This window comes from Schistocerca nitens, chromosome 1 (genome assembly GCF_023898315.1).
Source record: "Schistocerca nitens isolate TAMUIC-IGC-003100 chromosome 1, iqSchNite1.1, whole genome shotgun sequence".
NCBI lineage: Eukaryota > Metazoa > Arthropoda > Insecta > Orthoptera > Acrididae > Schistocerca > Schistocerca nitens.
In genome coordinates this window covers 791748984-791763168 of record NC_064614.1, presented here as the reverse complement: position 1 = coordinate 791763168, position 14185 = coordinate 791748984, and the positions used below count along the sequence as shown (strand labels likewise).

At 41.1% G+C, this 14185-nt stretch overlaps 1 protein-coding gene across 3 annotated transcripts in view; it reads left to right on the top strand.

The window, feature by feature from the left end:
• The window catches only part of LOC126262281 (ATP-dependent helicase brm-like), a 230190-nt gene that overhangs the window by 134012 nt on the left and 81993 nt on the right, over nt 1-14185 (top strand). For all 3 annotated transcript variants that reach the window (XM_049958810.1, XM_049958801.1, XM_049958819.1), the window contains exon 13: nt 148-229. In XM_049958810.1, coding sequence (XP_049814767.1) covers nt 148-229 — 82 coding nt within the window. The remainder of the gene's footprint in view (nt 1-147; nt 230-14185) is intronic.

The following is a 14185-nucleotide window of genomic DNA, read 5'->3' as shown; positions in this document are numbered from 1 at the left end:
TCTTATTGTATCAGGTTGGAAATGTGTCAGTTATCATAATCATCATCTTCTCTCAATTATTGTGTATTGTTTACCTTATCTGTTGAAATATTTTGTGGGACAGTATCACTGATCAGTAAGTACTAAGAATTAGTTTTTGCTTTTCAGTATTGCTCACACCATAACAGAAAAGGTAACAGAACAAGCAACTATCATGGTGAATGGAAAACTGAAGGAATACCAAATAAAAGTAAGTTGTTTTTAAAAATAATTTTCATTTCTTTTCACATATGTAAACTAATGACAACATGAAAGTTATAGGATAGTAGCTGCAAGTTCATCTTTTGTACAAACATTTAATTGGCTTCTAAATGCATAGATAATTTTATCTGCTATCAGTGAAGATAGATTAATCTTCATGTGGCAGGACAATGTGAACTTAGAATGTCTGAATGGGGCACAATGTTAGGCTTCGGACAGGTGGAAGATTTCCTCCCAATAGCTTTGTGCATGTTAAATACTTTTAATACCTGTTTCTGAATGTTCACTGAATGTGTTAGAGAATACACTAAAGGTTATGGAGACCTTGTCAGTTGTATAACAGTTAGTATCACCATATACTGATATGGAGGTCATAACTGTGATTCCCAGTGTCCCTCTAGGATTTTCCTTCAATGTTAGGATCTGAGATATTATCTAGTATTGCGAGGCTAGGTGAGAAGCTGCTTGAGTAAATAAGCTGTAAAATAGGATCCTAAGCTGTTAAAATACTATCATAGTGAAATGCTTGCACTTGAGTGAGAGCCACATGATTTTTGTTTATTCTTGGATATCATCAAGTTTAAACTTAGCCATTTCTTAAAAATGACCAGCAACCAATTGCTACAGTTGTCCAAAATTGTATAGGCTGTAAATTATGTTTCCAAATTTATTACTAAAGTCATAAGATTTTTTCTTGTACATATTTTTTGCTTGAATCTATTTATGCCAATAAATATAACTTAAGGAATGTAAAGTGTCATGTTCAGTTCATTGGATGTGTGTGATATGCCATTTGGTACACAGTTTCATATGCTGTTTGATAATATGTACTCCATTCATTCAGTCATTCACACACCATGTTCTGTCAATCCTGCCATGAAAGAGAGCCTTCAGGCATGTTGAATGATTTCAAGTTATACATTAACGGGTAAAAGTAGCCATTATTACTAGTGATAATTACTAAAGGTGATAATTATGGTAATTACTTTTAGAGTAGAAGAAATACAACTAGATTAAAAAAATTTAAAAAACTGCTACTCCTTCACCTATACTGCTGAGCTGTTACTACTTCAAATAAGGCATTTTGGCTATACACAAACCACTATTAGCTGTCTATATGCTGGGAAAATCAGGAACTATCAGATACAAACACTAGAGTTTGCAGAATTAAGGTTCCTGACTCCAAGTATTCAGATTTATTGCACAAGGAGTGGCTAATGATATCTTCTTTTACTTTGTGTTTAAATATTTGAGTACTTTCAGTTTCCTTATGTCACCTAGTGTCCTGTTATAGATTTTTGCCCCAGTATATAAAATTCCATTCAGAACCGCATAGAGAGATGCATAGTCTATATGGAAATTATTCTTACTTCTAATCTTCCGGTTGTGATACACTGAGTTCATCCTTACCTGCAGATACAGTTAGGGAGTATATGTAGTGACATGCACACTACAGAGCAAAAATTTTCTGACACAGCTACGTAATGTGGAATTAACTATAATATGTCACAGTAGTTGGACCTGTCAGTGTGAAAGGAGGTGGGAATATTGTGTTGTCAGTAGAGAAGCAATAACATCAGACAGGAGAGCTCAGTGGCTTTGAATGTGGACTAGTCATTTGATGTCACTTTATATGAATGCATGGTGTGTGTTTTTGGACTGTCCGAAAGAACAGACATCACACAGAATCTGCAGCTGTGATACTTTATATGTTAATTGGAGGGGAAGAAAGGAAAGGAAAGTGAGGGAATCAGTGCTGTCAGCTGCAGGACATTACGCAGAATTAGCAGTGACAAGTGAAAATTTATGCAGGACCGGGCTTCAAACGTGGTATCTCCTGCTTACTAGACAGGTGCGTTAACCACTGCACCATCCAGGGGCACAGCGTTATTGCAACTGCACGGACTATATCAGCACATCTCATGGCTGATTCACACTCCCATCGAGCACCAGCTATCCGCAGTCCCTTTCCATTTGCTCCATGTTCACTACTCTGAGACCGAATGTATTTGTGCTTCGCACTCAAGAAGGCATATCCATTGCCCAGCTAGCGAGTCAATTACGAGGGCAGTTCAATAAGTAATGCAACACATTTTTTTTCTCGGCCAATTTTGGTTGGAAAAACCGGAAAATTCTTGTGGAATATTTTCAAACATTCCCGCTTCGTCTCGTATAGTTTCATTGACTTCCGACAGGTGGCAGCACTGTACGGAGCTGTTAAAATGGCGTCTGTAATGGATGTGCGTTGCAAACAACGGGCAGTGATCGAGTTTCTTGTGGCGGAAAACCAGGGCATCTCAGATATTCATAGGCGCTTGCAGAATGTCTACGGTGATCTGGCAGTGGACAAAAGCAAAGTGAGTCGTTGGGCAAAGCGTGTGTCATCATCGCCGCAAGGTCAAGCAAGAGTGTCTGATCTCCCGCGTGCGGGCCGGCCTTGCACAGCTGTGACTCCTGCAATGGCGGAGCGTGCGAACACACTCGTTTGAGATGATCGACGGATCACCATCAAACAACTCAGTGCTCAACTTGACATCTCTGTTGGTAGTGCTGTCACAATTGTTCACCAGTTGGGATATTCAAAGGTTTGTTCCCGCTGGGTCCCTCGTTGTCTAACCGAACACCATAAAGACCAAAGGAGACCCATCTGTGCGGAATTGCTTGCTCATCATGTGGCTGAGGGTGACAATTTCTTGTCAAAGATTGTTACAGGCAATGAAACATGGGTTCATCACTTCGAACCTGAAACAAAACGGCAATCAATGGAGTGGCGCCACACCCACTCCCCTACCAAGAAAAAGTTTAAAGCCATACCCTCAGCCGGTAAAGTCATGGTTACAGTCTTCTAGGACGCTGAAGGGGTTATTCTGTTCGATGTCCTTCCCCATGGTCAAACGATCAACTCTGAAGTGTATTGTGCTACTCTTCAGAAATTGAAGAAACGACTTCAGCGTGTTCGTAGGCACAAAAATCTGAACGAACTTCTCCTTCTTCATGACAACGCAAGACCTCACACAAGTCTTCGCACCCGAGAGGAGCTCACAAAACTTCAGTGGACTGTTCTTCCTCATGCACCCTACAGCCCTGATCTCGCACCGTCGGATTTCCATATGTTTGGCCCAATGAAGGACGCAATCCGTGGGAGCCACTACGCGGATGATGAAGAAGTTATTGATGCAGTACGACGTTGGCTCCGACATCGACCAGTGGAATGGTACCGTGCAGGCATACAGGCCCTCATTTCAAGGTGGCGTAAGGCCGTAGCATTGAATGGAGATTACGTTGAAAAATAGCTAAAAGATTGGGGAATAACCTGGTGTATTTCAATGCTGAATAAAACAACCCCTGTTTCAGAAAAAAATGTGTTGCATTACTTATTGAACTGCCCTCGTATATGAATGTGTGGTGTCTGTTCTTTTGTACATGCCTGAAAAAACAGATACCACGCATTCATATAACTGATTTGCCTAGCTGGACAATGGATTCACCTTCTTCACTGCGGATGCACAAATATGTCCAATCTCCTTTGAGAATCTTAGAGAAGCGAACATGGAGGGAATGGACAGGAACTGCAGATAGGTGGCGCTCGATGGGTGTGGGATCAGCCATAAGGCATGCCAAGATAGTCCACACAGGTGCTCGCCGCTGAGTCCGCACAATGTCACGATGCAACTGACAGCAGTTTCCTCTCCTTTCTTCCCCTCTCCACCTTCAATTTACATATAATGATGTAAGTAACAGATCTATCAGGGACATTTCAAGTTTTTTAAAGTTGCACTAGTCACCTGTTACTGATTTGGTTGTGAATTGGAAACACAAACAATGACCCAGCTAAATCATGGGCAAGTAGACTTCATGTACTGACAGACTGGGACTGTCGAGCATTGAGGATGGTTGTAAAAAAAATCACATGAAATCAATGGGAAAAGTCACTTGTGAGTCCCAAAGTGTTAGCAGCAGTCCAGGTAGCATGTTGATTATGAGTAGGCAGTTAAAAAGAATTGGTTACAACGGTTGAGCAGCTCCTCACAAGAGACACCACAGGATGATGGATGATTGGAAACAAGCGATTTGAAGTGATGAGTCACACACTGCCCTGTGGTAATCTGATGGAAGTATTTGGATTTGGTGAATGCCTGGAGAACACTGCTGCCATTATGTGCAGTGCCACCAGTGAAGTACAACACAGGTAGTGTTACAGTATGGTGGTCTTTCTCATTGTTATGTTGTGGTCCACTAATTGCGTGTAAGAAACTGCTAAATGCAGAAGGTTATGAATATACAGGGTGTCCCAAAATAATGTGTACACTCTTTGAAACCGAACATCTCTTTAATGAAAGGGATTAGAAGTAAAATTTTAGTGCTGTTAGGTGCCTCATGGTCCGACTTACGGTGGTAAATGTTCAAACTGGTGTCTGTCCATCACAATACACCATCGACTACAACTTACGAGGTACGACAATAAAGTAATGAGACTGCCTTGAAAAAAAATTTTGCTTGCCGTTTTAGTCAAGTTTAGTGTTGTCTCCTTCAAAGTAGTTCCCTTCTGATTGCACACACTTTTCCAGCGCTTCTGCCATTGATGGTAACATTTCTGGAACTCATCTTCTGTAATATCCTCCAAGACCCTCGTCACAGCTTTTTTGGACATCTTGTGTTGTTTGAACATGGAGTCCCTTGACCGCCATTTTGACTCTTGGAAATAGAAAAAAGTTGCACGGAGCGATATCTGGTGAATAAGATGGCTGTGGTAGCACTGAAATTTGTTTTGAGGTTAAAAATTGCTGTACTGACAGAGCAGTATGGGATGGCACATCATCGTGATGCAGAATCCAGTTATCATCATTGTTGCCACAGACACGAAGAACTCTTTTACAAAGTCTTTCTAAAATTTCTTTGTAGTAATATTGGTTAACTGTTTGTCCAGGAGGCACCCACTCTTTATGAACAGTTCCCTTGGAATCAAAGAAGCACACAAGCATGCATTTAACTTTTGACTTTCAACATGCGAACACTGGACTCGCATTCGGGAGAACGACAGTTCAATCCCGTCTCCAGCCTTCCTGATTTAGGTTTTCCGTGATTTCCCTAAATCGTTTCAGGCAAATGCCGGGATGGTTCCTTTGAAAGGGCACGGCCGATTTCCTTCCCTAACCCGAGCTTGCGCTCCGTCTCTAATGACCTCGTTGTCGACGAGACGTTAAAACAACACTAACCTAACTAACCTTTAACATGCGAGCTTTTTTTGGTCTGGGTGATCCCTTTGAGCACCATTGCGAACTTTGGCGTTTTGTCTCTGGATCATACTGAAAAAACCAACTTTCATCACCAGTGATAACACGGCTCAACAATTCTGGATCCATTTCTGTTTGGTCTAACAGATCGGCTGCCACATTTTTCCGTGTTTCTCGCTGTTGTGGTGTGAGATTTTTGCGGACCATTTTCGCACAAATCTTTCTCATACCAAGATCTTCAGTTATTATTACGCGAACCATTTCTCGATCGATGTTCAGTTCTTCTGCAATCATTTTCACGGATAATCTTCGATCAGATCGTACAAGTTCATGCACCCAGGCCAAGTTGGCATCCCTCCGTGAGGTTGATGGTCGTCCATTGTGGTCTTCATCTTCAGCATTCGTTCTGTCTTCACTAAACATTTTATGCCAATGAAAAACTTGAGCTCTTGACATGACCTCCTTCCCAAAAGCCTTCTGAAGCTTACTGTAAGTTGTCATTGCGTTTTCACCCAATTTAACACAAAAAGAAATGGCATACCGTTGCGCAATATTATGAGGTTCCATTTCCGTGACGAGAGAGGCAAACACGTGTTAACTTATTACAGCGCAACTCACGACTGAGCAGTTGCATCGATGTGCTGCTTGGCCAAGAAGCAGCTTATACACCAAAGTCAAAGATATTGTGCCTACGCAAGCCTGCAGGGTTGCCACATCTTGCAAAGAAAATCAGTCTCATTACTTTATTGTCGCAACCCGTAAGACTGAGCGATATGCCAACTTTATTGTTCCCAACGGAATAGCATCACAGGCTTGCTCAATTTGCTTTCTAAGATCATCCAGTGTGTGTGGTCTCGCAGTGTAAACTGTGTTCTTGAGAGTACCCCACAGAAAGAAGTCTAGAGGAGCTAAATCTGGAGATCGAGTGGGATACTCCACAGTCCCTCTTCATCGTATCCATCTGGCAGGGAATGTATGATTAAGAAATGCCCTCACATCCAGGTGAAAGTGAGGTGTCACCCCATCCTGTTGAAAGTTAATCTGCATTTCCAAACGCAACGCTAAGACCAGGAGTTATCATTTCCAAGTGTAAGTTGCCCATAACAGTCTAATCAAAGAAGTATGGCCTGATTAACCCTCTAGAAGACAGACCACATGAGATTGTTACTTCTGGTAGATTAACATGCCTTTGCTTCCTGGCCCACTACATGCAATTACGGTCAGGGTGTATACGACCCGGGAGATTCGGGAAAAACCCTGGAATTTTTCCGTCCAGGAGAAAACCGGGAAAAACCCGGGAATTTTTTAGAATTCCGGGAATTTCTCATTGTTTTAGTTTTCCGTTAAATTTTTGTAACTTTGGCTGGTAAGAACCAATACTCTAAGAAAGAATATTACTGTATCTCGCTAGCGCAGAATAATACTGCACCAATAAAACACGAATGAGAGAGAAAAAACGAAAATAAAACTTAAGTTGCAAGGGAAATGTACCATATACAAGAACAAAACACAGTGCTCATACAAGCGTCTAATGGTTCAAATGGCTCTGAGCACTATGGGACTTAACAGCTATGGTCATTAGTCCCCTAGAACTTAGAACTACTTAAACCTAACTAACCTAAGGACATCACCCAACACCCAGTCATCACGAGGCAGAGAAAATCCCTGACCCCGCCGGGAATCGAACCCAGGAACCCGGGCGCGGGAAGCGAGAATGCTACCGCACGACCACGAGCTGCGGACATACAAGCGTCTGCCAACAGCAAAATGTGTCAAAGGCTTTAGGAAGACTATGCAATGTTTCATAACAACAAATTGCCTCCGATGAGCGTGACGTCACATCTGTTTACATTAGATTCGTTTGAGCGGTTGCAAGCGAGCTTACGCGCATGTACAGTTGAGTCTCGTATGAGTTGTACCTTCTCCTGCTTCTGGCTACAGAAGTATGGCAGTTATCTGAATAAGCAATAGCAGCAAGCAGCCAGTTGCTATCTGGAAAAATTTTACTGATGCGCCTAAGCTGCCAGATCCACGTATGCGCAACAGACCCAGAACTAGGGGGCGGGGACAAACCGGGGTATCTGCCCCAGGTGGCACTTTCGGTTGGGGGGCAAATTCATATTATTCTTCAGATACTAGAGAGTACGAATGAAATGTGAAACTATTTCCTAACATCAAACTTTTTGCTTGTAGTAGGGCTAATAGGCATTTGATATTGGTAATTCGTTCATTATATTTTGTCGTGTTATAAAAATGATCATTTGTGCCAAAACAGTCTCGTTTATTTGGTGTGTGTAACAATTGCTGCAATATTAGGCCAGCCTATTTCGTTTTATCTAGCAGTGACAAAATACTTGTAAACAGATCGAGAAACCACACCAGTCTTGGGTACTATTTGTATTAACAGCTTTTCTAGTATTAGACAACGACATTTCGTTTTTTCATATAGCAGAACGTTGACGAACTTTGATGAGGTAATAGATTCTTTTCCACAAAGGAAAGTATGCCATATAAAGCTGTGGCAAGATTAGAGAGAAAAAAAATCAAGGACTTGGGGATTAAAGAAATGTGTACCGTCTTGCTTGTCTCATGTCTTTACTCGTTTTATGTATCCTATATTTAATTTTATCCCCCCCCCCCCCCGCCCCCCCCATGTAGGTGCAACCACAACGGAGGAGTATTTGTTGAGAGGCCAGACAAACGTGTGGTTCCTGAAGGGGGGGCAGCAGTCTTTTCAGTAGTTGCAGGGGCAACAGTCTGGATGATTGACTGATCTGGCCTTGTAACATTAACCAAAACGGTCTTGCTGTTGTGGTACTGCGAACGGCTGAAAGCAAGGGGAAACTACAGCCGTATTTTTTCCCGAGGGCATGCAACTTTACTGTATGGTTAAATGATGATGGCGTCCTCTTGGGTAAAATATTCCTGAGGTAAAATAGTCCCCCATTCGGATCTACGGCGGGGACTACTCAAGAGGACATCGTTATCAAGAGAAAGAAAACTGGCATTCTATGAATCGCAGCGTGGAATGTCAGATCCCTTAATCGGGCAGGTAGTTTAGAAAATTTAAAAAGGGAAATGGATAGATTAAAGTTAGATATAGTGGGAATTAGTGAAGTTCGGTGTCAGGAGGAACGAGACTTATGGTCAGGTGAATACAGGGTTATAAATACAAAATCAAATAGGGGTAATGCAGGAGTAGGTTTAATAATGAATAAAAAAATAAGAGTGCGGGTAAGCTACTACAAACAGCATAGTGAATGTATATTATTCTGGCCAAGATAGACACGAAGCCCACGCCTACTACAGTAGTACAAGTTTATATGCCAACTAGCTCTGCAGATGACGAAGAAATTGAAGAAATGTATGATGAGATAAAAGAAATTATTCAGGTAGTGAAGGGAGACGAAAATTTAATAGTCATGGGTGACTGGAATTCGACAGCAGGAAAAGGAAGAGAAGGCAACATAGTAGGCGAATATGGATTGGGGCTAAGAAATGAAAGAGGAAGCCGTCTGTTAGAATTTTGCACAGAGCATAACTTAATCATAGCTAACACTTGGTTCAAGAATCATAAAAGAAGGTTGTATACATGGAAGAATCCTGGAGATACTAAAAGGTATCACATAGATTATATAATGGTAAAACAGAGATTTAGGAACCAGGTTTTAAATTGTAGGACATTTCCAGGGGCAGATGTGGACTCTGACCACAATCTGTTGGTTATGAACTGTAGATTAAAACTGAAGAAATTGCAAAAAGGTGGGAATTTAAGGAGATGGGACCTGGATAAACTGAAAGAACCCGAGGTTGTACAGAGTTTCAGGGAGAGCATACGGGAACAATTGACAGGAATGGGGGAAAGAAATACAGTAGAAGACGAATGGGTAGCTCTGAGGGATGAAGTAGTGAAGGCAGCAGAGGATCAAGTAGGTAAAAAGACGAGGGCTAGTAGAAATCCTTGGGTAACAGAAGAAATATTGAATTTAATTGATGAAAGGAGAAAATATAAAAATGCAGTAAATGAAGCAGGCAAAAAGGAATACAAACGTCTCAAAAATGAGATCGACAGGAAGTCCAAAATGGCTAAGCAGGCATGGCTAGAGGACAAATGTAAGGATGTGGAGGCTTATCTCACTAGGGGTAAGATAGATACTGCCTACAGGAAAATTAAAGAGACCTTTGGAGAAAAGAGAGCCACTTGTATGAATATCAAGAGCTCAGATGGAAACCCGGTTCTAAGCAAAGAGGGGAAAGCAGAAAGGTGGAAGGAGTGTATAGAGGGTCTATACAAGGGCGATGTACTTGAGGACAATATTATGGAAATGGAAGAGGATGTAGATGAAGATGAAATGGGATATACGATACTGCGTGAAGAGTTTGACAGAGCACTGAAAGACCTGAGTCGAAACAAGGCCCGGGAGTAGACAACATTCCATTAGAACTACTGACAGCCTTGGGAGAGCCAGTCATGACAAAACTCTACCATCTGGTGAGCAAGATGTACGAGACAGGCGAAATACCCTCAGACTTCAAGAAGAATATAATAATTCCAATCCCAAAGAAAGCAGGTGTTGACAGATGTGAAAATTACTGAACAATCAGTTTAATAAGTCACAGCTGCAAAATACTAACACGAATTCTTTACAGACGAATGGAAACACTGGTAGAAGCCGACCTCGGGGAAGATCAGTTTGGATTACGTAGAAATGTTGGAACACGTGAGGCAGTACTGACCTTACGACTTATCTTAGAAGAAAGATTAAGGAAAGGCAAACCTACGTTTCTAGCATTTGTAGACTTAAAGAAAGCTTTTGACAATGTTGACTGGAATACTCTCTTTCAAATTCTAAAGGTGGCAGGGGTAAAATACAGGGAGCGAAAGGCTATTTACAATTTGTACAGAAACTAGATGGCAGTTATAAGAGTTGAGGGGCATGAAAGGGAAGCAGTGGTTGGGAAGGGAGTGAGACAGGCTTGTAGCCTCTCCCCGATGTTATTCAATCTGTATATTGAGCAAGCAGTAAAGCAAACAAAAGAAAAATTCGGAGTAGGTATTAAAATCCATGGAGAAGAAATAAAAACTTTGAGGTTCGCCGATGACATTGTAATTCTGTCAGAGACAGCAAAGGACTTGGAAGTGCAGTTGAATGGAATGGACAGTGTCTTGAAAGGAGGGTATAAAATGAATATCAACAAAAGCAAAACGAGGATAATGGAATGTAGTCGAACCAAGTCGGGTGATGCTGACGGAATTAGATTTGGAAATGAGACACTTAAAGTAGTAAAGGAGTTTTGCTATTTGAGGAGTAAAATAACTGATGATGGTCGAAGTAGAGAGGATATAAAATGTAGACTGGCAATGGCAAGGAAAGCGTTTCTGAAGAAGAGAAATTTGTTAACATCGAGTATAGATTTAAGTGTCAGGAAGTTTTTTCTGAAAGTATTTGTATGGAGTGTAGCCATGTATGGAAGTGAAACATGGACGATAAATAGTTTAGACAAGAAGAGAATAGAAGTTTTCGAAATGTGGTGCTACAGAAGAATGTTGAAGATTAGGTGGGTAGATCATGTAACTAATGAGGAGGTATTGAATAGGATGGGGGAGAAGAGAAGTTTGTGGCACAACTTGACTAGAAGAAGGGATTGGTTGGTAGGACATGTTTTGAGGCATCAAGGGATCACAAATTTAGCATTGGAGGGCCGCGTGGAGGGTAAAAATCGTAGAGGGAGACCAAGAGATGAATACACTAAGCAGATTCAGAAAGATGTAGGTTGCAGTAGGTACTGGGAGATGAAGGAGCTTTCACAGGATAGATTAGCATGGAGAGGTGCATCAAACCAGTCTCCGGACTGAAGACCACAACAACAACATTTAATTTTATGTCACACAAAACAGCAAGTTATTAGCTAATAGGCACTAAAGACTGTGAAGAGTTCTTGTTCTGCCGGTTGCGGTTAATCCTATGTAGTATTAATTGCGAGATTTTTTTAAAAAAGGGGCAGGATGTCATACTAGCCGACTGGTAGCAGGAGAGGCACCATAGGACATTTTAATTTTCACTGGCCTGAATATAGTTTGATGGCACCCATTACAAAATATTACATGTTTGAATTCCACAGAGCGAAGTACAGAGACGTGCGATGGAAGAATGCTGTGTGAAGAGGCGTGGCACTGCACTTCGGCACACAGACCAAATAACATGTCCTACGTTCCCTCGAACATATATGTTTTATCTATCGGACTCTTCAGGAAGATGTGCGTTACAAAATGAAGATATTTTTGAAAAGTCCATTTTTAAATCTTTGGCATCCTACCTCAAACGCTGGAGGGAGGGAAAGTGCCACTATCTAATATTGCCCCGGATCAGAAATATCGTAGATCCGGACCTAATGCACAGAGCAGTCGATGTTGTAGTGGGGAGGTGGTAGTCTCCACGTGACTCGTGTTTACGTTAAGTGATTTTGCTATTTCCTCTTCGTTTATTCCTCTCTTATCAAATGGAGACCAAACGGATTTTTGTGGCTGGGAGCTATCGAGTGAATTAAAATACACTCACATAATTACGTAAGGCTAAAATATGTTATTAGTTTCAGTTTTTATTTTGTTTCCACCTTACTGACAGTCAAGCGTTAATCGCCTTGCAGAACAATGAAGTTATTTTTGTCGGAAAGTAACATGTGGTGTTTGGTGGAAATCGAATCTATACTTTCGTAATATGAAAATATGCAGTGTACATGTTGCTGCACATTAGAAATCTTTCCAAAACATGTTTTTTCCCCTGAGTTTCGTTTTCTGAAGTGCCGGGAAATTCTATGCCGTTGTATAAAACCACAACCATCGAAAGGACTGATAAGTTTTACAGTTCCGAGGAAAAGTATACTGTTACTTAACATGGAAAAAGTGTATTTTCATCCGGGAGAAAGTGTATTTTTAACCGGGAAATCCGGGAAAAATCCGGGAATTTTTTTTCCTCGGCCACGTGTACACCCTGATGGTGGTTAATGGTTCCATCAAGTTTAAACGTCACTTTATCTGACCAGAGAATTCGATCTTGGAAATGCTGCACTTCTTCACATCTGTTTATGAACCACTCACAAAATTCGCTTCACCTATCAGGATCATCCAAGTTGAGAGCTTGGAGGAGCATTACCTAAGAGATTTCTTCGAGGATTGTGTGTATGCCTGGATTACCTCCTTCTAAATTATTACCCATAAAAATGATATTTCTGTGTCCTTTAATAAAAGAGCTATTCTGTTTCAAAGAGTGTATGCATTATTTTGGGACACCCTGTACTTTACAGCACTGTACAAGGTATGAATAGAGGAAAATTTCAGAGAAGATGATTGTTTGCAACCCTCTCTTGACAACTGCTCGAGTATTTGCGATTCGCCACCAGGTCAGATTAAAGGAAGACATTGAAGCAGTTCAGAAACAGGCTGCTAGATTTGTTACCGGTGGGTTCAGTCAACAATCAAGTATTACAGAGATGCTTTGGGAACTCAACTGAGAATCCCTCGAAGGAAGGTGATGTTCTATTTGAGAAACACTATTGAGAAAATTTAGAGAACTGGCATTTGAAACTGACTGCAGAACAATTCTACTTTTGCCAATGTACATTTCACATAAGGACCATGAAGATAAGAGAAACTATGGCCTGTACGATGGCACATAGACAGTCGTGTTTCCCTCGCTCCTCTTGTGAGAAGGATAGGAAAGGAAATGACTGGTAGTACCGTACAGTGGCTTGCTGAGTATGTATGTAGGTGTAGTTATTTGTATGGACATGACAGTGCATCTTGTCATAAAGCATCATTTGTGAGGCAGTGGTTTGTGGATAATAAATTTCCTGAAATGGACTAGCCTTTCCACAGTCTCGACCTGAATTCAATGGAACACCTTTGGAATGGTTAGACTGTTGACTTCTCTCCAGACCCCAGTGTCCCGACACCACTACCCTCTCTGGTTTTGGCTCTTGAGGAAGAATTGGCTGTCATTCCTCCACAAACATTTGTTTGGACTTTAATGCAAAGAGTGGATGCACCCCATATTTATGCCCACTAATAGGTGTAAGGGCTCTTTTTATACATAATATAAGCGTAAGAATTCCTGGTATCTGGAAAGATTTCTGCAAGATGCTCCACTATCTACACAGTTGCACATTTGTATAAAATAAACCATTTTTTCACCATAGCTGCAATGTCCCAGAAGATTATGTCATAGGGTAGGTTTGAGTGAAAGTATGCAAAGTTTGCTAGCAATCTGGTCTGAAGGTCAACACAGTGAGAGAGATTTCTGAGTGCAAACCATGCAGAATGAAGCTTTTTGGTTAACATATATGCATGTTGTTGCCACATCAGTTTATTACACATCTGGATATCCAATACATGGAACCTCATCCAGTGTATGCCCATTGATCTCTGTTTCTGGTACATGTAAGTCCTTTTTATCTGTTTGGAACTACATAGTATGGATTGTTGTAAGATTAAGGGTTTAAGTGTTGGATGTAAATATCCCGTTCCATTATTCTCGTACGTGTGCTATGCATGGTGTGGAAGTGTCAGTATCTTTTTCTCATTTATTTGTGTCATTGCAAACATTACAGTTTTTGAAGAGCCCTCCAGTATCCCCAGTAATTCATTTATGCAGCCTAAGAACAGGAGCCATTTACTCTGCGTAAGAGTTACTTGAATAGGTGTCAAATGACCT